This window comes from Patagioenas fasciata, chromosome 15 (genome assembly GCF_037038585.1).
Source record: "Patagioenas fasciata isolate bPatFas1 chromosome 15, bPatFas1.hap1, whole genome shotgun sequence".
NCBI classification, from domain to species: Eukaryota; Metazoa; Chordata; class Aves; order Columbiformes; family Columbidae; genus Patagioenas; species Patagioenas fasciata.
In genome coordinates this window covers 5276341-5301906 of record NC_092534.1, presented here as the reverse complement: position 1 = coordinate 5301906, position 25566 = coordinate 5276341, and the positions used below count along the sequence as shown (strand labels likewise).

General features: G+C 36.5%; 1 protein-coding gene across 21 annotated transcripts in view; it reads right to left on the bottom strand.

Annotated features, from left to right (window-relative positions):
• The window catches only part of RBFOX1 (RNA binding fox-1 homolog 1), a 1107892-nt gene that overhangs the window by 844831 nt on the left and 237495 nt on the right, over positions 1-25566 (bottom strand). For all 21 annotated transcript variants that reach the window (XM_071814923.1, XM_071814928.1, XM_071814931.1 and 18 more), the window contains one exon: positions 17388-17420. In XM_071814923.1, coding sequence (XP_071671024.1) covers positions 17388-17420 — 33 coding nt within the window. The remainder of the gene's footprint in view (positions 1-17387; positions 17421-25566) is intronic.

The following is a 25566-nucleotide window of genomic DNA, read 5'->3' as shown; positions in this document are numbered from 1 at the left end:
GCTGGTATACTGTATGGTATCCGTGTTATCTGCAGTATAATTTAATCCTAGAACCTTCCCAAAAAATTACAAATACTATTTTTATATGTTTGCTGAAAGAAACATTGAGGGTATATTTATTCATTTCTTCCTTTCCTTTTTTATATAAAAACATCTGCCCTCCTCTGTTGCCCTCTCAGTTGCTCAGAAATTTTATTACCTGGTGAATTACCTGTTATAAAACACTAACACCTTGCTTAGCTTTTTACTTTTTTTTGTCCCTCCCCCCCTGTTTTTTTTTGTCAATGAAATATCCGTTGCTATTTCTCCCAAAGGCTGCCTGGTGCTAGTATTTTCTATCTATCCATGATCTGAATATTGGCATTCATTTTGCATGATGTGACCCATACCACCAGGCACTGTTTTAGTGAATAATGTAGTGAATAATACTAATAATGCTTTAACCCTGGAGAAAAACAGATAAGCAAGGAGCAGCACAGTCCCAGCATGGATTCTCAAGTGAAAATTCCTTGATGAAAAGAAAAACAGTAACTTTACAAATGTTTTCATAATAATAATCCAAATCCTTATGAGTCACAACAGTGGAAACTCACCGCAGATTCCTGTGAAATATTTATGACTCTTATCACTTTTCAACCAAATAAATGGAAGCATGTTCTGAATCACCGACTCACCCAACTGTTTGCAGGCAAATTTGCAAAGAAGAGAAAAAGCAATTGTCAACTTTTTGGCTTATTTAACTTCTTGGAGCTACCGATTCCTTCCCAACGTTATTCATGCAGCGTTTCCAGTAGGAGGTTGGATGATTTCTGTCTGCTTTCCAAACTTTTATGACCTGCTTCCTTAGTCTAATTAAAGCAGGGAACCCGGCTGTCTTCCCCTCTACTTCAGAGAGCAAAGGGAAGGACTCCAGGAAATTCACTTTTCAGGGACTCTACAGGTATAGCCAAGACCTAAGATTTGGGAATTTAATTCTCAAGCTCTAGGTTTCTCAGAGCTAAAAAAGTACCTAGTTTTGCAAGTTATTTGGAGCTTGGTCCAAGTCCTACATTTTGGTCTGATGAGCCTAATAGCAGGCTAATTTATTCACAAACAGGTGAGGGTGTCACTTAAAGCAAAACAATTAACAACACTGCACACTCTGCCTGAGACCAGAGCCTGACTGGACTTCACCTTCATTCCAGGAGACTCAGAGAGCAGCTGGGAACAGCTCAGAAAGCAGCAGGCGCCTGTAGGGAGCGAGCGGAGCAGTTCCACAGCTTTGCCTCTCAGCTGATTCCGCAATATGACTCACAGGTTTGGAGTCAGACTGGCTCTTGCTCTTTCTGCTTCCCCTTTGCTCCTGCCAAATGGGTTGCAATGTTAATTAGGCAATAGCACAATTAAGAATTCTTACACTTTCTAGGAAAGAACAGGAAATAGCTGCAAACCCATTCCCTGCTTAGGTACTACGCCTGTCACAATCAGTAACCCACGTTTGTCTACTCTTACCTCACAGCATGTAGTATGAACAACACTAATTTAATAATTAGGTTTTGCAGAATTAACAAAAATAATTTCAAAACTTCTTTGCAATATAGACAGAATCTATTTTACAGCTTTGGCAGACTAACTTCATCAAATACTGTTTTTCCCAGGAAAGTTAAATAAACTGCCTCTGGAAAATATTATGATCCTGTTGCCTGTATCTTTCTTCATAATTGCCCATGCAAAATGCATGTATCCGCAAAACTGAGATTGCAAAAGACAAGCAACAAGGGAAGTGTGGACTGTTACCAGCATCTGCCAGCATGCCCTGCATCGTATCAATACGGCTTTATTATCTCTGCAACCTCTTGCCCTCTAAAGGAGAAGGATGGAGCGAGGGCAAGGTAGAAAATAGAGCGGGATGTGCAATGGCCCAGGGCAGTGCTCCAAGCCTCTCAATTAAGCTGTTGCTGTAGACCTGCTTTGCTGTCACCGCAAGATATGGGAAACTGAGGCCGGGAGCCTCAGGTGCCACTGGGCAATGCAGTGAAATGCTGTCTTGTCTAAAACTGGGATTTTGCTGCCCTCATTAGTTTACAACCCTTGGCAACTACCTGCTTGGCTTGTGCCTAAAGCTGGCCCTCATGGTAAGGTTCCCCAAATGTGTTGTAGCTCATTAGAAAAATGCAATAAACACTTGGCTGTGTATCTAGGAGAGGCGACCTTACCGCATGACGAAGAAAGTAAAATGAACTGCTGGAAACGATATTCACTAATGAATTTCCTTTTAGCAGTCATAGGTTAAATACAAATGTCAACAACAGGATCCCAAGCTGCCCTTAATTTCATCAGTGCACTGGTCAGTGCAAGCTACTGGCTTGAAAGATAAATATTTAAAATAAAAATAGAAATGTCAGACTAGGGAAATGCATACTTTGAAAATCCAATTAACTAAAATCCCCAGGACAGATTTTATAGTGATGATGTCCCAATAGTATTTCTGTACACTTCTGTATTAAATCAGATCAATATAGGAATTTACTTATAACTTATTTTTGAAATCTCTAAGTAATACACAGGAGGACAAGTTCCGTATGAACATGGTGAAAAGCAGTTACTTCAGGTGAGAATGGCAGAAAAATGATCTTAATTTTACAGCACTGAAAACTCCCTGTCCGTGAAAGAAATAACACATCTGTATTAAAATTAACAGAATTCCTTCACTGGCACAGTGAAGTTGTTACAACAGCTTCCGAACATAAACATCAAGAGTAGTTAATTGCACAAAATGAATGTTTATATATGTACCAAGGCTTAAAGAATAGATGTTTGGTACTCATATTGTCATATACAGGAACTGGGAGACTCGCAGATGTGATCGAGTCAGATGATCTATTCCTCATACAGTATTTTTTAAAATACATTTGGTCCAAAGTAGACAAAAATAATCTTAATTTTTTGCATTTTGTTTGGAAATTCTCTAGTAATACAGAAGAAAAGACTGGATAACCTACAAATAGCCTGAAAAACCACCACAGGGGTTTATTTTACTAGATCTCCACTAGTTGGAAAACAAACAAACAAACAAAACCGAAACAAACAAAAAATACCCATCACAACAACAAATAATCACGATTTTTTGACTGCTTGAGGAGTTTTCCAATACAAAAGGGTTTTTTTCTCTTTTATCCCTCAGTTCGTGCTAGGTGTCTGGGAGCTTGTAAACAAGACTAATAAAAACTTCAAGGGAAATAACTTCAAGAAGTGGTATTCTATAGTAAAAGGACCTTTGGAGTTCCTATTTCTTCTCCCAACCAACATCTCATTCTTATTCGGGCCATGATCTCCAGGGAAAACATTGATTGCAGCAGGATTATTCATCAGGAATAAGTCTTTAAAACACCCCACTTGCAAAGCTATTTTTATTCTCCAAATGAAGTGTGAAATGCTGAAGAAATACCACAAATGAGAATAAGCAGACTAATTTTTAAAGTAATTATTTCCATATCACTCATTTAAAGTGCCGTCATTAACCTGACCGTGTTGACATTTGCTGTTATGAATCGCATGACTTTTAACCTGACAGTGTCTTTGTCCGCACGCTGCTAAAACCTCTGTGCCTGCAGAAATGACAACCAAAGTGCCACTTAATTCCAGGCACTCCGACCATTTATTTAACGATGTTCTACAGTATGCCAGCTGACAACCGTACAAGCCGAGGAATATTTTTTCCCATAAATAAAAACATCACCAAATTGAATTACTGTGCTAACATGAGCAAATAAAATTCATTTAGAAAAAGAACACTTAGTGAGATTATCCAATTAAAATTATTCAGACTTGCTTTGCAACATAAATATTTTTGAAGGAGGACACCAGGTAGTACAGTATCTAGTCCATGTGAATTTATTAGCTTTGAGCTTTAACCCTACAACTGTCAGCTCTGATTGCAAAAATTACATTCAAGGTTTTGTAGCAAGAAGTGATTAAGTGCATTTACAAAGTGAGGACATCAGTTCCCAAGCTACCTAACATCAATTAAAGGAGGCCAAATTAAATCGATGTTCTAATTCCACAAAATTAATGGTAACTTTTTTTTAATAGATGTAACAACATTTCCCTGAGGTCCTGTAATAAATTCTTATCACAGCAACTCATGTAGAAAGTAAATGGTTACCTCTCCATGAAAATGCAATGTTTAAAATCAGTTACAGGAATGATGACAATAAGGTTCCTAATGGCTCCTGTGTTCTTTTTCAATTGGATTTATTGTTTCAGAGTTCTTCGTCTTTTTGATTCATGCTGTCCTAGTCCTTAAAAGTATTCTTGTTCATTTTGGAAATATTCAATAAATATTTATTTTTCATATTAGTTCATTTAAAATAGAGCATTCCTCTAAACTCATGGGATCAGGAGCTAATTAAGGTTACATGTAATTACTTTTAATCAAAATGCAATCATACGTCCTCATTTTACAACATTTTAAAAAAGGAAAATCAGATTTTTTTTTTTTCATTATTTTCTTTTTTTAAAGAGTTTGGTGACATAAACCAAATACTTATATTTGCACATCATCAGTCCTGCTGGAGAGCATGTGACTCTGATGCAACTCTGGTATATTGGTGTCAGTTAGGAGGGTAGAATCAGAACACTGAGCACATGTGGGTGAAGCTCGTTATTAAAATTGTGCCATTAACTAGATGTGGATACTTGTATAGCTGAATTTGCAGTCTTTACTAAAAAAAAAAAAAAAGGCAAAACAAGACCAAACCACAGGCCATGCTCTGCAGGAAAATAGAGAATAAAATTCAGCTGACTGTTCAAAGTCTTTTTGCTGTAGTTGGGGCCACAGAGTGGCTGATTAATTGCTTAAAATATTTTGTAATATTACAGTTTTTCTAGTGTTATCCACCTTGAGAAAGTTTCAAAAAAGTACAAATACATGTGTGCATGAGAACAACTGCACCTACTTTGAAAATTATTTCACCCCTTACATTCAAATTAGTGCTCTGAAAGTCTTATAAAAAAAAAAATCATAACTGCTAGAATTGGAAAAAACTAGAAAGGGAGCAATTGCAAATACAAACAGAAAACTGGACCATTTTATCTGGAAGCAGAAAAGTCTAAGAGAGTTCCCTCTGATAACATCCTTGATGGCATTTCAGTATCAGCAGAAGAGGCATCAAGCCACTGACTGTATGTTCTCTACTATTAGGACTGGAATTCTTCTTTGTAAATTTTGTGACAAATCATCTTCTGTTCTTCAACATCCAATCAAACAAACAAAAAAAAAAAAACAAAACAAAACAAACCCAACCAACCAACCAACCAACCAAAAAACAACAAGAAAGTATCCCAGAAATAAAGAGAATTCTGGACTGGGTCACAGTATTCTTTTCCTGAAAATTCTACAACATGCCAACATTTCAACAGTCTTTTCTACAGTCAGTTTCTGTTTTGAGAGCTTGGCGTTTTCTATTGAAGGATGACATGGTCAGGAAAAAAAAAAAAAAAGAAAAATAAAATCATCAGTCTCTATATGGACTGTAGAGAGACTAAGAGATTGGAGGGATTTTAGATGCAGTTTTGTAATCTAGAAGCTAATATGAAGCCACTCACTATTTATAGCAGAGAATTTTAGTGAGACCAGCTATTTGTGATAAGGATTTAAATGCCCCATCACCTGTGGGAGAAGCAGCTCAATTACTGTCTCATACGGTTGCTAAACTTTCACATTCTCAGTACCATAATGCACCTATAATTATTAGAAGAGACGCATTTGATGACTCTATATGACTCCTTTAATTTGGTATTTAAATTATTCAGTAATGAGCCACAAACCTAACTTGCTGCTAGTTACAGCCACATTCAAAAATACAGTAACAATTGCCATTCTAACTCCCCTTGAATCTTCTGTAATGTCTCTCCCAAAATACCATACTGAGCCACAGAGAATCATAAGTGAACACATCATCCTTACAACAAGGAACAATGTATTAGGTAAAAGTTTAAGGGAGACAGGATTAAACGAGTTTGCCTGTTTGGTTTTGCTTCCTGTTAATATTAGTCTAGGCCTTGATCTCCTACTACAATTGTCTTCTGAAAAGCAGGCTTCAAAACTAACTTACAAATGGTATTAAGTTGGCTTCTTGGGCTAAGTCAATGCATGACAAGCTAAACTAATGAACGTAATACAATTTTTAGAATACAGTCTTTATAAATTAAGTACATTCTTGGTGTTGATTTAGAAAGCTGTTTTGTAATGCAGGTTTTGCAGTGATGCATCATAATTCATTAAACATCACAGATATTTATTTCCTCCTAGAGCATTGTTCTGGTCTCTTGACAATCAGTGGCCTTACCAACATGTCATCATCTATGTTTATCTGTAGACGCCCTTCCGTTATCTGTCAGAATAAACCACCTAGAGCTCAAATACTCTGCTGTTTTCAATTTCTTTTTTTTTCAAAAATCATGCTGTATGTGAAGAGCTGTTCAGCTGGGAGCTACTTTGCCTCCCCTGAGAAGTTACAGCATAAACATTCACTGAACCTAGAGCAGGAAAGAAATTCTCTTGTTATGTTTGAAGTATTATAATGTAAAGCCTGCAGAAAAAGTAATTGAGTTTAAAAGATTGAACTCACTGAGCTTCTCTAGATGATTTGGATCTACTCTGAATTTCTTCAAATCCTATATACTACAACATTCACTGTGTCCTTTGGGGATGAAGGGCACTAAGGAAGAAGAAAATGAGATACAGCAAGGAAGGGCAATTTTTAAACTAACTGCTGTGAGTTAGTCTGTTCTGTTATGGAAACCCTGTAAAGATGATTCTGAAGACTTCAGCCTAGTCTCATAATCATAAACAGACAGTATCCTTTGGCTAGAAAATCACTTTAGTCATTCTGCAAATAATTCGTCACATGCAAATAATTCGTCATAATGTGAATAAACCACTTTCAGACTACAGGTAACTGGAAACTGTTTATCAGACCAGAAACTGGACTCCTCTTTCAATGCCAAAGCAACATGGAACTGCTGGGGAAAAAATGTGCCTCAACAAGCTAACACATATGCTGGGCTGCCCTCTGTCATTTGCCCTTCTTTAAAGTGAAAGATGCACATCTTCTGCTGTACCCCAAAGCACAGTTGCTTCACCCACAACCAAAATATTTTAATTCTACAAACTAAGAAAAGTCAAGATTGAAGGGGTAGAGGAGGAAATTTTTTGGTTATGCCTTGTTGACCCTTCTTCAAAACTGTCATGACTGAGGAGAAAGTGGTGTATTTCACCCAGTACTTGCTCAGCTTCCCCACTTTCCTCTACAACACAGCAGTCTCTCTCCCGAGTCTATTAATTTGTTTTTCTCACCTCTGTAAGACTGGACAGGAGTTTCTCCCATTCTCTCTGAAGCAGATACACCTGCATCACAGGTGTACCAACACAGGTACAACTGTTCACCTGCCCATATCTGACCTTATGAAAAACAGGAACCAGAGAACCCTATGTAATTTTGTCTTGCCTCTATTATAGCAATATAACCATTTCTCCAAGCAGCCACTCTAGTTTTAAATTGCCTCAAACCCTATGTTTGTATAGGAGGGTGGGAAATATGGGGACTGGCTAGTCAAAGATGAATGGTAAAGCAAACAATTTTAATACTTCAGACAAAAAAAAACCCAGACCAAACCAAACACATACTTCACTCAAACAACACCTCCTAAGTCTGGCTATTCACCTTTACAGCAAGTAGTGCTAATAAGTAAGCTTTTAGTTCAAGATGTACAATGTGAATAGTCAGCAGCAGCCTTCCAAAGCCTCCTAGTGAAGAGAAGAACCCCCAAACCAAATTGGTTCATAATTGCTTTGCTTGTGAATTAACGTATGTAAAAACTATTTTTACAAACCCATTACTTCCCCTAAACATAAAACCATAATACTCTAACTTCTGCAATCAATGTTTTTGCACTGAGGGAAAACTACATTGCTTTTGCACTTTAGTGGGTTTTTTTGTTTTCTCCCAACTACATCCATTTCTTTCATAAACTTTCGCCAGAATATCTCTTTTGCCCATTTCTTGCACAATGTTAAGTAGCTGTACAAGGTTTAATTAGAAAAACAGTCTTTTCTGCATTTTTGCATAATATAGTTTTTAATAATGTCTTATGCAGTCACTTCAGTGCTACTATAACAGTCTAGTGCCCTTGTAAAATATGACTTATACTTTCTCTGATGGGACAGGCTTATTTCTGTGCGTATCATAAAGTACTGCCTAGCTTCAAATATTAGTAGACCTGCATCTTTTACCCATACAAAGAAAAATGGTTTACTGATATTTGTGTTAGCATATGTGCATGCACGTAGAAGGCATCACTATTACATCAACCTCAGCTCACAGACAGTAAATGAGAAAACTGATCACATTTAACACTTTAACAGCTGTCAACCCAAGTTAACCGCAATACATTGATAGGTGCTTAGCTGTGCCTCAGACCAAAAGCTCTTTCTTGGTGCTTTTAAGCTGAGTGAAGAGAAGATCAAAACCAGAACCAGAAACCAAAGGCCAAAACCAGAAGGGGCTACATTGCTACATCCTACTACATGAATTTAAGCTTCAGGTTGTTGAACTAAATAATTGCTGAAAAAACATCTTTTTTGGTAAGACATTGCAGTCTTCAAGCCAATGGGAATTCTTCCTGTTTAAGAGTGAGGTGGGATGGATAATCAACAATTTAAGCTAGTCTTTATATGCCTAGGCTTCCGACATCTTTTACCTGAATTAAGATCACATTCACTGATCTTAAAAACTGGCACAGCTCCATTAAGGCACAGCTCAGTTAAAGTTTATGAAGCTCTGCCAATTTACCTGGCAAAGAACTTAGCCTGTGGTTTGTTTAAAGGTTATAAGCTTTGCCTGCAAAGATTATAATTCCACATGGAATTCAGCTAGTCTTTAATTCATACAGTTTCCCACCTCAGCCAAAATGTCTTTACTTCAGACTATCAATTAAATAGGACAATGAAAATTTTAACTATGTGTCTATATTCTTATAGGTACCTGGGAAAATATTTTTATCACACCATTTTATAATGTACCTATGAAAGTCCATCTTTTTCCCCTGCTGTTATGAATTATTTTTGTTCAATATCAAGATCAAAATTTTTTTTTTTTTTGCAATTGTAGAAATAAAAGAAAAAAGCCAAACCCTTTATTCACTATACTTTCCAATAACAGTGTAGGTTCTCAGTGTACAAACTGAATAACCAACAGTATCCTTGATACCCTGATTTAGAATAAATAGGCAAAAGAAAGAGAACAGTCTCCAAACATATTTCACTAGAACTGAGGATGGAAGAAAACCTTTATAAGCATCAGAAAAAACTTGCTTTAAAATGTGTGGCTTCTTATTTTGAATAACCAATGGTGAATACTAATGTATTTTCAACTAAAACTTCCTTTTGAGTTTTCTCTGTGATTACACTTTCTTTGCTATGCACTTCATAAACATGACAATTGTTGCCAATGATTTTTCACAGCATATGGCCAAGAGATGCATCCAGTTTTAATGGAAAGAGCATGCAAAAGCCTTCTTAATGTTAATCCTTGCAGAAGGAAGGGGTTTATCTTCAAACAAAGATCTACTTAAAGATGTTTGTGACAGCTGAGGAACTTATCTCCAATTCTTTTTGCCTCTGGTGAGCCACATTGCTATTTTTCCCACAGCAACATGCAAGAAGCAAACTGAGATGTCATATACATAATACAGAGATAAAAAATGACCCTATTTCCATGCCCATGTGATAAATGAAATGAAAGTTCAGTGAACACATATTTGCACATTAATTGAACTGCATGATTCTGTCCTGTTCAATCAAGTCACTACAGTACGTACCACAGGAAAGTTTTCCCGAAGAATCATTAAACCAACTTTATCGCTCAAACACATACACATTTTCACCTATTTATCTTCTTGCCTTGCCAAGAAAGAAAAAAAGTTACCTCCGTATATTCACATGATTGAAAACACATACACATGAATTTATATATTACTACATCACGATGTAATACGATGAGAATCTGAACTAAGTGTCACCATTCACTGTAATAATCAGAGAACAAAGGTAATTGATCAATATTTGTAGCCTATAAATATTTAGAAGACATTTGGGCTTTGAGAATATTAAGTTTTCCGTTAAAAATCAAGTTTCCTTCGGCTGATTTAATCATCAAGATCAATACGGTGCATCTAAAGTTCTGGCAGTATGATACTCTTGAATTCATAACAAAAGGACTGAGAAAAGTGTGATTAATACTGTGTCTTTAAAATCTTCAACAAAACATGTTAAGGTTCTCCAAGAGGTAATGAAAACTCACAACATTTAGCAAGAAGGTAGAGAAGTAAACTAGAAACAGAAATAATATACAAATTGCACTTTCAAGTCAATACTAACCCTTTAGTTAGACCAGCTTACATCCATTTCTGCTGCCATCAAATTAATTACCAATGCACATTGCTGAAACATACCCTGGAGCCACATATTCATAAAAATATGTGTATCTGTGTATAACTATATACTCAGAGAAAAGCCATATGTGATGGTTCACAGGTGTCATTACCTTATTAAATCTAAGTATCTTCAGAAGCCTATGTACGAATCCTGTCCAAACAGATTCTGGACTGAGGGAGGGGGAGGCAGTTAGTGGTGGTGTTGGGAGTGGGGAGGGGGAAATTTCAATTTCAGACTTACTGGTCTATATTCATCCAAACAGCCTTGTCAGAAGTTGTGTAGATCTGGATAAGAACGCTTTCCAAAGTACAATTAAATCCCAGTCTGAATAAAAAGCCAGATTATAGTTTCACTATATTCCAGAAGCAGCTTTAGAGTCTTGACCAAAGAGACTGAGCAGCATACGAGTGACAAATGGACAAAAGAGAAGCTTAGGAAAACTTAACAAAGCAACAAATCAGAACTCAAAAGAAAGATAGAGGCTATTCAAACAAACACACACACACCCTAATAATTAAAATAACTGTTTCCAGAGACAGACACTTTATTAAGGAAGATTGAGCATCTTTAAATGAAGTAACTGGCTTAGTCCATGGACCATATTTCATGCATACTGAAAAAAAAAAATTCCTATTCTGAAACCTGTGTAGACTATGGAGCTATCAGAGCCACACATAAGAATCTGCAAGGTATAGTAATTATAAACATTTGAGTCAACAAATACTACGGTCTTGTTTTGCAGTCTCTCTCCTAGAAGCACCATGGAGCAACAGGGTTTACCTTCAAACTGTACTGGGACAGCTGGAAAAAAGCTAATTTTTAAGAGCTTACAAGACCCAAGCTTTTGTCACTGGAACTAAGTAAAGACAATTTATGTAACCAAGTCTGTGCCAATCTGGATGACATCTAACACAAAATACTTATTTGAAGAAATACAAAATGAAAGCTAAAGTTCCAATTACATATAAATGCTCTTTTTAATAATATATAATCAGTAAAGTAGTCAACTGGTTATGTCTAAACTCATGTATTGCATGATTCAATATATTTGGGTTTTTTAAGAAAAGTTTGTGATTTCCATTCATAATCTTTTGTTGAACTATTTGCTTTTCAATGGTAGAAGCTTCTGCTTCTATAAGTAAAATAGTCCACAAACTAAAAATGATACCCTACAGTTTTGACATCATTTATTTTCAAAGCATTAGACATGCCAACCTTTTGACTACTCCAGATCAAAAGAGTTGCTCTCCAGGCTCATATTTCACTATAGATCTCATATTTTATGCAGCAAATTAGGCTTTAGAGTAGCAGCTACAGCAAGACCGGTACTCACACTGCATAGCTGAAAATTACTGTAGAGCATTTCATATTGAAGGAGCATGATCCTATAAATTCATACTCAAGTAAAAATAGATGAAAAAGTTCTATAATTCCTTCTCATCCATTTTGTACAGTTTTTATGGATATACATGTAACTAACGTGGTTAAACCTCAAAACTATAAAAGGTAGTCAGGCTTCTGCTTTTGATAACAAAAGTTGGAGGGGAATCTAGCAAATATTAATGAAGGCAGGTATTGTAAGTGTTCGAAGGGGGACGCTCTCCAATCACGTTCAAAGGTCACCTAACAGGCGCGTACCGCTATGAATTTCTTTTCAGCCACATTTGAAATGTCTGTATTAACTTGTCAAGATAATTGCTACAGCTGGGAGTTCCCGTCACTGCCAACCGAGAGTTTATTAGGTATCTGAAGGCACAGGTAGGTGCTCAGCAGGATTTATATGTGACGCTGAATTACCCACAGACACCTTTCGTGGGAGTTCAGACTGTTACTCAGCTTATCTTTTTCTAAAATAATTTTCAGTGGAAATTAATTATGGGTAAACATCAAAATAACTTCTGCACAGTTATAATTGTTCAGTTCAAAAAACCTGAGAAGTAAAAATGATTTTGACATATAATTATTGAATTTACACTTAAAATTATGAAAATTCTTAATAGTAATATAGTAAACAATTATCAATTGATTACAATTTTTTTTAAACTAGTGATAACTATTTATACACAGTCAGTCAAATTTGAAGGGATTTAAATGCATCAAGCAAAAAGGACCATCCCAATATGATAATTATTCTGTTGATGAATTCTAAAGTCCTGCCATAAACTATAGAGATAGTAAAACCCTTAAAATAATCACCATTATGACTATATGGAAAGCACTATGCTATACTTGCATAGAAATTGCTATTGCTCTTTAAAATACAAATATTTTCTTGCTCTAAATAAAGATATGAACATTGAAAAATACTAATCACAAATTCTTTATCAGTCATCACTCAATGATTCATCTTCTGTGGAAGAGGGAATCTACAGCTGGATAAGATTAAGAACACACAGGTTTAATCAAATGTCCTGGCTGATAGAAAGTATTGATACATCAGAAAAGGGAGAGGCTATAACCTGTTCATTCATTCCTTCTGAAAAAACAATCTGGAAATGGTAATGAAAGTGTCTTATGTTCTGAGCATATGCTTACCCCGAGGGACAGCAGACTAGGTCCTTGTCTGTTAAGTGTGGTTTGGAGAATAGAGCAGGACACCGAGGCCAGGAAGACTGAAAGACATCTTTTTATCTACCACGAATTTTTAATACAACACCTGCAATTTACCCTAAGAGCATCCAACCAAGTATTCATGTTTCCCCAAATCAAGTTTCCATTGATATAATAATTTTTCCCATGGAAATAAATCAGACAGCCAGCAGGATTTAAAAATTACTCATATACTAGCAAAAAGAATTATATGTCTAAGAACAGAGCACACCGCAAACTATCAAAACAATACTAAAAGAACAATATTGGGAGATGCACATTTTCTTAGAAAGTTCTGCTGCTTGTTTGCACACACTCTTTTACCAACTCCTTTTCAAAAATGAATGGGATCACTTTGGCATTAAACCTTGGGAAAACAGACAGTAGGGTCCTGCTGGCAATGAAACCCCACGCTCTGCTGCTGACCTGCTCCACCACTTTCTTCCTTTCGCTCGAGCCGTTTCGTGCCTTCGCTACCTAAGGGTGTAAGACCTTTGAAATACTGACTGTGTAACACATGCCTGTGCACAGCCTGAAAGACTAAGATTCCAGCTGGGGCCTCTAGGCATTAGTGTAATGCAAACAGACAATAATATCAGCGAGCACAAACGCTCTGAATGGTTTTCAGACCATATCTGCTTAAGACACCTTGCATATGCATCTCTCACACTATTCATGCAAACATATTTCCACAGCACCACAAGCATACATGATTTTTCATAAACGTTTTACAAACAAAAAATAAAGCAAACAATTATTCGTCCTGTCAGAGGATTTTTCTCCACCCCACACACAGATCAGCAAAAGGGCGACTGAAGTCTAATGCGTTTATTGGCCTTTTCAGAAACGTGCTGCTCACCAGGTCTGACCTATTCCTTCAACGTAAGGAAAGTGGGGGGCTTAACAATGACATTTCCTGATAATCAAGGACCTCATGGATTGCAGTATAAATCAACCAGTTTTGTTATCATTAGAGCCATATTCTGCTTACTATTCTGAGGTTTTCCTGAAACTCTGATTTAATAACCTCCTTGGCTTTGAGCTGATTTTGATTTCCAGTTTTATTGAGACATATTGTCAGCCTTTTCTTTACGAGAGTAAAAAAAAAAGGCTGCCTTGACATTACTCACATGAAAGCAGGCAGAGAGCTTACACATAGTTATACCAAACTTGTATTTCAATCAGGCGTGACCTCTAACTTCTGACAAGAACGTGGCCTTGAACTTCATCGTATCATTTATTCAAATGTTGAGAAGGAAAACAGGAATCATAAGCAGCTTTCTCTTCTCTATTTGGGTAACAAATTTTGTTTCAGAAAGGGGAAAAGAAACAATGCTTTCCCCAACATAAAGATTATTTCTACCAACAGATAATTATACAGAGGGACACTCTGTAAAAAGTCAGATAGTATACTTAATGGGATGTTTTTTGAAGAGGACAAATGTATATTCAAAAAAGCAATAAAAGAACTAATAGAGGTATATAATGAGATGTGTATGCCATGGCAATTTGTACAATATATGTCTGCATTTGAAACTGTTCCAAGGCCCATTCAGTAATTACATTAACACAATCCGTTATCTCTTTATTATGCAGGACATCAGAGTTATTTCTGATGGAAGTCTTTGTATTTGACTACATACACACATTCTTTTTTAAGATGCTTCTAATGTATATTTACAAGACTACAACACTAAAAGACACAGTGTAGGCAGATTTGGCAATTACTCACAGAAGGCTTCACTGTCTACAGCTTTGACTCTGTCACTGTTGCCTCTTTGTGTTAAAAGATGGAGGAAAGGTCTTTGGATTACTTGACAGCTTCCTCTAGATGTACTTGTTTCTCTACAGCTGGTATGTGGCAACCAGAGTTTGCGATAAAAAAAAACCACAACAAACACATTTGTATCTTCCTAAAGCATTCAACAGTAATACAAACATGTTAAGTTTGAAGGAAAACTTGATACAAAATTCAGTAAGGGAACAGAGCTGTGTCAACTAAAAGGAAAAGGAGGGATAATCAAATTCAAGAGTAGTTGGGATCAGCAGTTCAAGAACAACCCAATTGCAGTTCTAACAAAAGATTTTTAGAAAGCCAAAGTATGTACTTTTTTCCCAAAGGCAAACTAGAGTTCATGCTAAACAAGAACTACACAGTAGCAAAGAACTAAAGAGCTCAAACAAGTTAGGATGTAACACAAAGGTAGAGACTATTTTGGCTTGTCTCTTTCTCAAAACTGTTCTTGAAGACCAAAGAGTAAAAAAACCACTAAAATTAAAATCAGGCAAAACATGAGGGCACTATTCTCAGATCTGAGGAACATCTTGTATGTCATCCACACAAACAGTTAAGGTGAGTTAGCCTCAAAATACACCAAAATTGCACTATGTTGTGCCTGATATATGGTGCTATATACATAGGTCCCAGGAAGAAATCTTCGGAAGTTTGCTATTGTGTCAAAGGGATCATTTTCCTCAAGTTGAAAACTGTCTCTAATTCAAAAACTCAGAAACGGGTTCTGCACACTTAGTTTTCTTTTCAGTTGCTATTCTTATGAGTTAGGCCACCGAATTCAGTAGAACTATTTACAAACAGCGCTACTGTTTTGATTCAGGAAAACAATCATCCTTTACTTTCAATTAGGTTTTCTCCCTGTATTGAGAACTTTGGCATTTCTTCTGAGTACTTTGATGTGTGGGAGAAACAGCATCTAATGATAACCTCTAACATGCAGATCTGTGCCTGCTAAGTCAGCACAAAGGCCAGTTGATAAGACTGTTCTAAAGAACAACCAATTGTGTTAACCCCTCTTAATGTTTTCAAATGTGAACGTACTAATAAACAAAGTAACACAATTGATCAACTCAGAAACTTGTAATATTTCTAGAATTTTACACACAAAAAAGAAGGAAGTATCCTCTCATTTATTGTAAAATGTTCCCATATAGACTTTATAAGGGAACAAAATTGATAGTACTACCTGTACAGTGACAAATCTAAGCCAAAAAAGCCCATTACAAAATAAGAAACTGAAAGTGACTATTTGTTAGTGGACTCTATAGATACAAGAGCAGCAGGCATTTCGAACAGTGCAACAGAGAAAAATCAGGTACAATTCCTACTCCTGAAACTCTCTGAGACAAGTCAGACTAACAAAACCGAACACAAATATTACAGACGTAATCCAAATAATGATGAATGTCATTTTTTACAGTAAGAAAGTGAACTTGTGTCCTTGTTCTTTAAAGTAACTAGCATAGTTTATCTGTTCTCTTTAATAATGCAATTTAATTTACCAAAGGTTCACATTAAAAATTTATCTGACTACAGCAGTCAGAGTCAGCTCGACATTTTGTCGTAGTTAAACATTAGCTTTGGAGTACATCAAATTCCCTACTGTGTGTCCGAGACCTGTTTCATATAGAAACACTCTGAGCTTCCAATTGACATTACATTTAAATGAGTCACTAACTGTGCACTGAATAAAAATATCTGCCACTTCTTAAAAGAGCAGTGACTTATTCAACAGCAATGTTCAAAAAAGACAAATGCAGTATAACACGTTAGTGACCACAAAGGATTGTCCTTTTTGCTTTAACAATCAGTTATTAAAAATATACTCCAATAATCATAACATTTTCACTTCTAAGAATAGCATTAGACCCATTAAAGCCATGTAAAGTACTCACGAATAGAAAACGTGGCAAAATAAATGCAGCTACAGCATAAATAAGCAAATGAATGCAAAGAACCCATCATAGGCACACGCAACACAGTAACGTCATTGCAGAATTTAACAAAAATTCAGCTAGCAGCATTTTGTCAAAAAACTGAACTTCTCTCTCACATCCAAGGGTGTTCAAACAGCTCATGTCATACGGTACCAGATAAGTGAGGCAAGCTAGATGGGGACTTGGAAGGAACGCATACCAACCACCAGAACCAACTGTGGAGCTTTGCTGAGAAGCAAAGTGGAAAAATTGAAGGTCACGAGGAAAAGGTCAGACACCCACCTTCTGTTGATGGGAAATTATAACACACACTTAACAAAGCTCTGAACTCTGTGGTTTCAGTGCCCTGGAAACCTTCAGAAAGACCTACATAATGATGAAACTTTCCTAGGAGGACTTTATCAGCTTAAAAAATTATTACAACAAGGACAAGAATTCCAAAGATTGGCTCATTAAACGCTAGAAGCAGCACAAGTGTCATAGTGCAGTCTCTTAAATTTTCACCCCCAAACCGTAAGAAGGCCAGCCCCGCGATCAAAACCACAGACAGCTATTTAGCATTCCGCTACTATAAGACAGGATTTCCTACCTCAGCTTTGCTGGCAGCCAGCGCTGTCGAAACCTGAAAATTACAGGAAAAATGCATTAGTATTGATTAAACAAAACAGGAGTGGGATTAATTTGCTTTTGAGGTAACTGACATCAATTGGTTGTTATGGCTCGAGGGAATGGAACTGAAGAGAACTGTCTTTCACACTGTGAGGAGACCATTCATCATTCATCAGAAGGCAAAACTAGGTATAAATTAAAAGTACAGTAATATTCAGGAATATTACGTAAAAATCTGGGAAATACACCAAAAGAGAACTGGAAAAACACGTTCATATTTTTTACTAATTTATATCTGTTTCTAAAGAGAAATTATGAGTAGTGCAACTCTAAGCTATTCTAAAACATGAAGACAATTACCAGGATATGCTTTGAAAACAGCCAGTTTAGTTCTGTGGTGCTAGAAGCAACAGAAAGTTTGAAGAACACATTCCATGTCAGCTGTGACAAGAAGGGTTGAGCAGCTTCTTCTCACTAGGGACGCTCTGTGGTGGGTGCAGGTTTGGGCAGCAGGGAGGCTGCTGGGGCTTCGATGGGCTCAGTTCCAGCCCTGACTTAGCACAAGTCTACTCCTCTCCCGAAAAGGAACTGCGACTATTTCTCTCTGCCAATCAAGGGATTAAATTGAACTTTGTATCTTTCTGGCTTTAGACACCAAACTGTAACTAAGTCAACTACTATCACAAACTTGCACAAAATCCAGTTCAGGCAATACAGACATAATTATCATTTCCATTATAGTAACTTGAACTCAAGCACTTTAAATAGACACAGATACACTTTAATATTATAGGTCAAATGAAATACATGAAGTTTATAAGTTGTTATTAGACTGTAAAGGCTGTTAAACTGCATTTGTAAACAAAAATCTTTGTTAGAACTTTATGTCACAATATTGTCACAATTCCACTAGGTTGAAAACCCCTTAATAATCTCCTCACAATTTTAAAATTGACACCTAGCTGTAATTCTGTCTACACAAGACTAGACCTTTTTTTATATTGGTGTCAATAATTACTTTTAAGTGATGCCACCAATTCTCCCCAGCTTTTAGGAGCAGGAGAGGGAGTGACCAACTGTGACAGTTTGAGGGGAAGGGGAGCACAGAGTTCATTGAATGTGGCACAGCCCGTATAGCAAAAGAGACAATTTGTGTGCACAACTACTGCCCAATGGAAGACACCTGTGGATTCATCAAAAAAATATTTCAAAGGAATTTAGGAATGGAAATTAGCTCCTGTCACATCACAACAAAGTACCTGCAATCATAAACAGTTATTTAATTTAACCCGATTCAAAACCAGGTTCAGCTCTATTTGAAACGTACATCTTTTGTCATTTATAGGATTTTTTTATGGCTGTTCAAGAATTCCTGTCACACAAACAACTTATTTAAATTCCACGCATTTACAAACAACATATCAACTTTTTTTTTTTTTTAATTTGTTATTCCTCTTCATCAAGATTCTTCAGCATTACAAATTATTTTCCCTTTCCATCACAAATGTTATGTAAAGTCACCACATCAATTTGCGATCATTCTGTCAGACTTTACAAGTCACTTTGTTAGTGTCCCTGCACAAGAAGGTCTTTCTACTGATAACCTCAGTAGAGCTACCCTCAGTACAGTTCAATTATATGTTTCTTGGAGGCAAAAGACTAAAAATATATATTGTAGAGGATATAAAAAACCCCCTACTTTATCTTAAAACACAAAAATCTGCAGTGGAGTTTCCTGAAGCTCTCATAAACCCTGCTCTACACAATCTTTCAGAGGTGCCTATCTCTATCAATTATGTCAGCAATGTGAATATAACTGAACAATGTGACTATTCCAAACAAGGACTCACTAATTCTTTGCAATATAATTAAATACTCTTCTATTTTAGTAATTCATCTAATGTCCAAAGAGTGTATTTCTCTTTTACGCAGCTATATCTTCCTGTTGCTTTACAGTAAACCTGCGGTCAAACGGACCACTGGACATATTATGCCCATATCTTTCTTCCCAAAGTTACTGTTGGATGAATCCCTGCTCAGCAGCTGAATTCCAGTTAGTTCCTAGAAGCATGACCTTTTACTTGGTATTACTAACATTAATTCACATCCATCTCTTCCTGGATAACATACCAGGCTCTTCTGTATCAGTGATTCCTCCCAGCTTTACATTTTTGTCAAATTTCATTAGCACATTCTCATGTCAAGCATACTAATGAAAAATTATCAAATGAAATGACAAATAACTCGATACAGTGACACTGCTAAGAAAAGCACTATTTTGAGCATCACAGTACTGTGCTGACACCTGTGCAGCAGGGCAGGTTACCAGGCAGTTATATCAGAGTTACACTGGGGGAATTCTTAACCAGCTCTAACTATGCAGCTGAAAAAGCTGCACTGTATCCAGGCAATACACAGGGATATGAACATGTCCTGAGATATTTCTGAAAACTCTAGAAAGTGATCCTTGTAACAGAGGGACTATGATCTTTTACAGTGTATTCATCACTATATAAATGGAGACAGAGATGGAGTGTTTCTTTTTAAAATAATGACATTCCTCAAGCTAATGTTTAATTAATAAAGAGTAAAACACATTAATTTAATATTATAGGTCAAATAACACTCAGGAAATTAATGAGCTGACTGTTGTTAGTCTGTGAAGACCTGACAATTATCTAAAAGTTTTAACAGAGATTTTTATTTAAGTTTATGTATCTTAATGCAGTGAATTACCATTCTATCTGTATGACTGATTTCTTTCTTCCCGTCACTACCTCCCTTCCCCGGCTCCTCAAACGTACAATGTCTAGACCAGCAGCTGTATCTTCTATCACGTTTGAGAAGTCAATGAATGAAGAGGCAAGAGTAGTATAAAGCGTATGACAAAAAATAGCACTTCGGAAGTCGTTCTTCGCTGTAGGCTTTTAGGAAAAAATGTCTGTATGTGACAGCATGATTACTCAATTAAATCCTCTGGGAAGGTAATGCCAGATATCAAGCTCCTTAAGCAGAGCACCCACTGAGATTTGAGCCAAGTCACCTAAACTACAAAATCAATTTATTCATCCCCAATCCTGGGCAAGGAAGCACCTATAATTATGTCTTGATAATGAGCTAATTGTAATAGAAGGGAGGGAGTGGGGGCAAGCCATGGGGAGGAGCAGAGAGCAAGAACTGAAGTGTAGACAACATGCCTGTCACGAGTCGATCTTGCTTTAGGCTGATCAAGGCTGGTTGCTTCCTTTGTAGATCATCCTACCTGCAACAGCCTGTTGTTCTTACTGATGATTTGTACGAAATACGCTGTTCTTGTACTGTCTCCTACTGTCCCCCTGACATGTGATGAACTGGTTAAAGAATGCAGCAATTTCCTCAAGAGAAATCACAGCTTGGGTGAGGGATTCCTGTCTTTCTCACAATAATCCCTCTATGACATAAAAAAAAAACAACATGGGTTTATGTCACTTTCTCCCGAAAGCTGAAATTTATTTTTCTTGTGCTAGAAGCTATACATGACTGACAGAAAACATCCTTAAAAACGGCTTTTTTTTTCTACTTGTGAAAGTTTCACTCAATTCAGAACTTCCCATTCTATACAATGAATCCCATAAAGACTGACAAAAAGCAGAGTGATAACACCGCAAATACGGTAAACAGTCTTTTAAACTATGTTTACTGTCTTTAGCATTTAGAGAAGTCTTATCTTGAGATGCCTGCATACATAGTTCTTAGTCTCTAGAATTAATTAAAAGGATAGCATTTGCAATTCTAAAATGCTATCCAAAAAGTTGCTATTTGTTATTTATCTCAAGCCAGCACCTTACCACAAAGAAATAAAGGAAAGCTGCTTGAGTGAAGAAAGCTCCTGAAATATGAAACTGGAAAGCTCATTTAATGTCATTGTTGTATTAAATGTATATGAAATTCCCTATTTTAAAGTTCAAAGATAAAAAGCAGGAAAAAAATGAAAGGCACACATCATGAGCCAGGGTTCTGAAGTATCACTTGCCTCAAAATCCATAACCATTTCACTGAACAAACCTTCTCTCTGACATGTGAAGCCCTTTTTCTGCGTTACTGCTTTTTCTAGAGAAGATATTTTCTTAATTGGCACAGCTTCTCACATCAACCTGAATCTTGTACATTTAAAAAAAGCATAGTTTTCACCTCTAATATAATTCCATCTTCCTAGGTTCCTATAGAATGAGAGAAGGGTTACTTCAGTCTTGTTCCAGGAAAGAAAATGCACGGAAGCCCTTCACTGTCTGCTCATAGTTAGCTCATCCTGTTCCAACCTCACACAAGGCGTGTGTATGTGCTCTGTTATAAAAATGCCCATTAAAGAAGCTGAAACCAAAGGTCCTTCATGTGTTTCCAAAGGAGAATTAAAAAGAAAATGCTGCAAATAAAAATTTACAATAAGCTTAAGAAAACTGTCTCTTGTACTCTGGGCTTCAGAAATTCTTTTGGATTGTTAGGAAAAGAGAATTTTGGGAACGAAGAAAATATATAGACCTAGAAGAAAAAAGTTAACAAGAGTGGAATCGTCAATGACAAGATGGAATTGGTTTTACTGCTTTTTCCTCCACCAGTGATGTTAGAAAAGTGACCTAAGTGCTGTTTCCATACACAGACAGGCATTCTAGGAAGTAATTTTATCAGAATACAGCTTTTGATGTAAGCCACCTCTCAGGTGTTTACAGGGCTGTTAGAAAACAAACATGAGTATCGCTCATGTCATACAGTACGACTCAACTTCTGTGCAGCAGTGAGTGGAGTATATGGCTGAATGCAGGTCATGCTTCATTCAAACTCTGCCATGAGAGTTAGAAAAGTAGAAGACAGGCAGATGAGTTACATTTGTTTTTAGAGGCAGTTTCATTTCTTACACATAAAATACCCGAGCGACAAACACTTCTGGAAGAGACTGTATCACTGTTTCTCACTGTTAACTGATACCTCCACTGCTCAAACAGTCCTGAATCTACTGCAGTAAACACACCTACAAGGTAATTAATTAAGATTTGCGTGGACAAGGAGATCAAGGGCAGAAATTCAACAAGGTTTTATGAATGGCTTGGTATTTATGTAAACAAATGTGAAATACTGCTTTCAAGGGTCTGCCTCACTGAGCTCAGGCAGTTTTAAAAATTACACTTTGACAATCACTGTGCTGCAATCTTTTATTAATTTGTGAATTCACCTCTGGTTTAGGACAGATGTAAGACTGATTGCCCATTGGTTTTTCCCCTTTTTCATTGCCTGGAGCAATCCCTAGTCTGGCTCCTCAGGATTCAGAACGTATTTCTGATTGAGATTCACAGTCCAGGCCACTGAGCACAATTTGAGTTGTTGGAGCTATTTTGTGACAGGTGTGTGAAGAAACCAGCCTTATGCTGAGCATTCTTTGCTAACTCTGCACTCCATCATGTGAATGATTACATGCAATATCACTGCTTCACTGTGATAAATAATGACAGTGAAAAAGAAAACAAAAAAACAAACCCCACAAACCTAAACCAACCAACAAGCCTACCCTTTTAGTTATATCACAATGCAATGTCTGATGCTTTCAGTGTTAACAAAAATTTAAAAATATAAGTAAAACCATATTGTAATACTGTACTTCCTAGAGCACTATACCTATGAAATGTGAAATCCAAATGTATCTAGCAAAGTTTAGTGAGTTAATAATGATAAACGGAGTTATATATCTCAATTTCCTTTTTAACACATTTAAATATTTCCATACAAAAACCTACATGAAAAGATATCCCCTTGCTAAGTCAGTTATGATTCATTAGTTTTCATTTACCTCCTTCTTGCTTCCTTAAAGCAATGCTGGAAAGCACAGTAAAATTAACTTTTACATCCGTGTTCCTTGAACTACCAGAAAACCTTGAGTCTCCAGTTACAAATCTAATTTTTACCAGTCCCAAAAGGGGCTGAGTATCAGTAAGGTGAGACTTGATCCAAAAATGTTAACTCATGTAGGCTGTTTATTTTCATTTGTGTTGTTAATATTGTACTGATTAATACCCAGATAAAGCTCTAAACTAAACCATAATTGTTTCTAATTAAAGGCTTGGATTTTTTTTTTTTTTTTTTTAGACTAGCTATGAAAGCTTTAAGCTTTCAGGTCTATTTATAGCAACTCCTCTGTTCACAATAGTAGGCAAGCTGACCAAACCGAAACTCTCTATAAAATAACAATTTTGCATATTTTTAAAAGCTAGCTTTAATTTTAAAAAGTAATCTGTAGATTAAGTCAGTTAATGAAACACATGCGCACACACACAAAAACACATAGATCCACAAAAGTGCATAAATCTCAAACTTTGCGGGGCTGGCAGGTGATGGCCAGGTGAGGCTGCTCAGAGCAATTAAGGCTCATTAGTGCCCTCAGGTTTTACCCAAAGCCTGTTTGCTGCTGAAGTGACTGCTCAGCATTCAAGCCAGCCCACTCTTGGCTGTGTTATCGTTCAGGCCACAGTCTCACAGACATTTCATGCTACTCTAAAATAGCTCTGCCGCAGCAAGTAGCTTTCCTATTTCTCCTCCTGCCCTTGGCCATTTTTCCTATGACTCCACGCTCTCTCCTTATCCCCAAATAATTATTCTGCTTGCATAATTGTGTGTGTGGGTGTACACCAAACTGGGAACTCACTTGACTTAAAACTAGCAAAGCCCTCAGCCTGACAGAAACTACATGGGTAAATGCACTTCTTCTGCACTTCCTCCTGAAAGCACATTTAAGAAGTTACTTGAATATATTCCAGGGCCAGCTCTCTGGGTCTTCGGAAATGCTCAACATAATATTCTATTTATGGCTGTCACACTTGACTGCCCATTAAAAAAATTCAGTATATTAAAGATGTACATGGGTGGAATATGCTGAATAGAGAACAGGTGGATGAAGACTCGTATTTAATAGATATGTATCTTTAATTAAATTTTGCTCAGTTTACTTGCTGCTGTGGACAACAGCATTCAATTACTCCAAATCTATGAAAACTCAGTAAGTATGCAAGCAATTATAATAGCTGGTGAAAAATACATCTACCCTTAACTACTGTATAATAGTATTTGTGATGTTCAGTTCATATTTGCTAACTGTTCAAGATCTTTCAACTAAATTTGCTATATAAATCAGTACGTAAAATGTGGAGTAGTTATTACAAATAACTCACTTCATGTAGGAAGTCTCAGTCATAATAATTATTTTTTTTTTTAATTTTCTGTGGGTTACTCTGAGTAAACTCTGCCAAATAGGTGAATGAATTGAAAACAAGCCCCTAAACATTTGTTTTAACTAACATATACAATGTTCCTCATGCAATACACAGTATAGTTGTGTGTCTGCTACAAAGCAGTTTGAAAATGACATAGTTTTCTCTTTCAAGTTTGAACTCACTTTTACACAGAAACCTGCACTGCTTCCTCTTTAATATTGCAATTAAATCCCATTACTCTTAAATAAGATAATAAAATTAAATATCAGCACATAATAAATTGACCATTAATAGTATCAAGCTTTTGTATGTAGTAAAAATTTATGGACTTTGTCAGCTGTCCTTTTAAAAGTAAACCTAAGCCTTCTTTATCCATACCTTTAGCAAAACATCTAGATATATTGTTGCATCATAACCTATGAACCTTTGCAATTGCCATAAGTTAACCAAAACTAGGATTTTGTACTTCTTCAGTGGCAGAAGTTTATGATTCTGGTAAAAATTACAGTAATGCTTCCTGCTTGCTTTCTTAACTTAGCAAGAAGGAAATTAACTAGAATATAATTATAAACATAAAGACCTCCAGTGATTTTTTCAGCTATCGATAATTGTGTAAGGCTATAGAGTACTGAGGCAAGAAAACAGTACACAAAGCTGGCTACAAAATAATTCCTATCCTGCCTCCCGAAAGCCCAGCAGCACTAGGAGCCCTAGGAGCAACAAACTCAAATTTTTTGGAATGTCCATATTATGCCAGAGTCATATAAAAATAGATGATGAAGCAAAAAAGGAGATGGATTTAGCTCCAGTGTCCTGCAGTTGCTGCCATTATTGCACCGCTAGCTCATTAGAGAGAGTCACTCCCTTGAGCTTTCCATGTCCCAGTTAAGCGACAGTAATAGAAAGCAGCTGCATGAGGACATT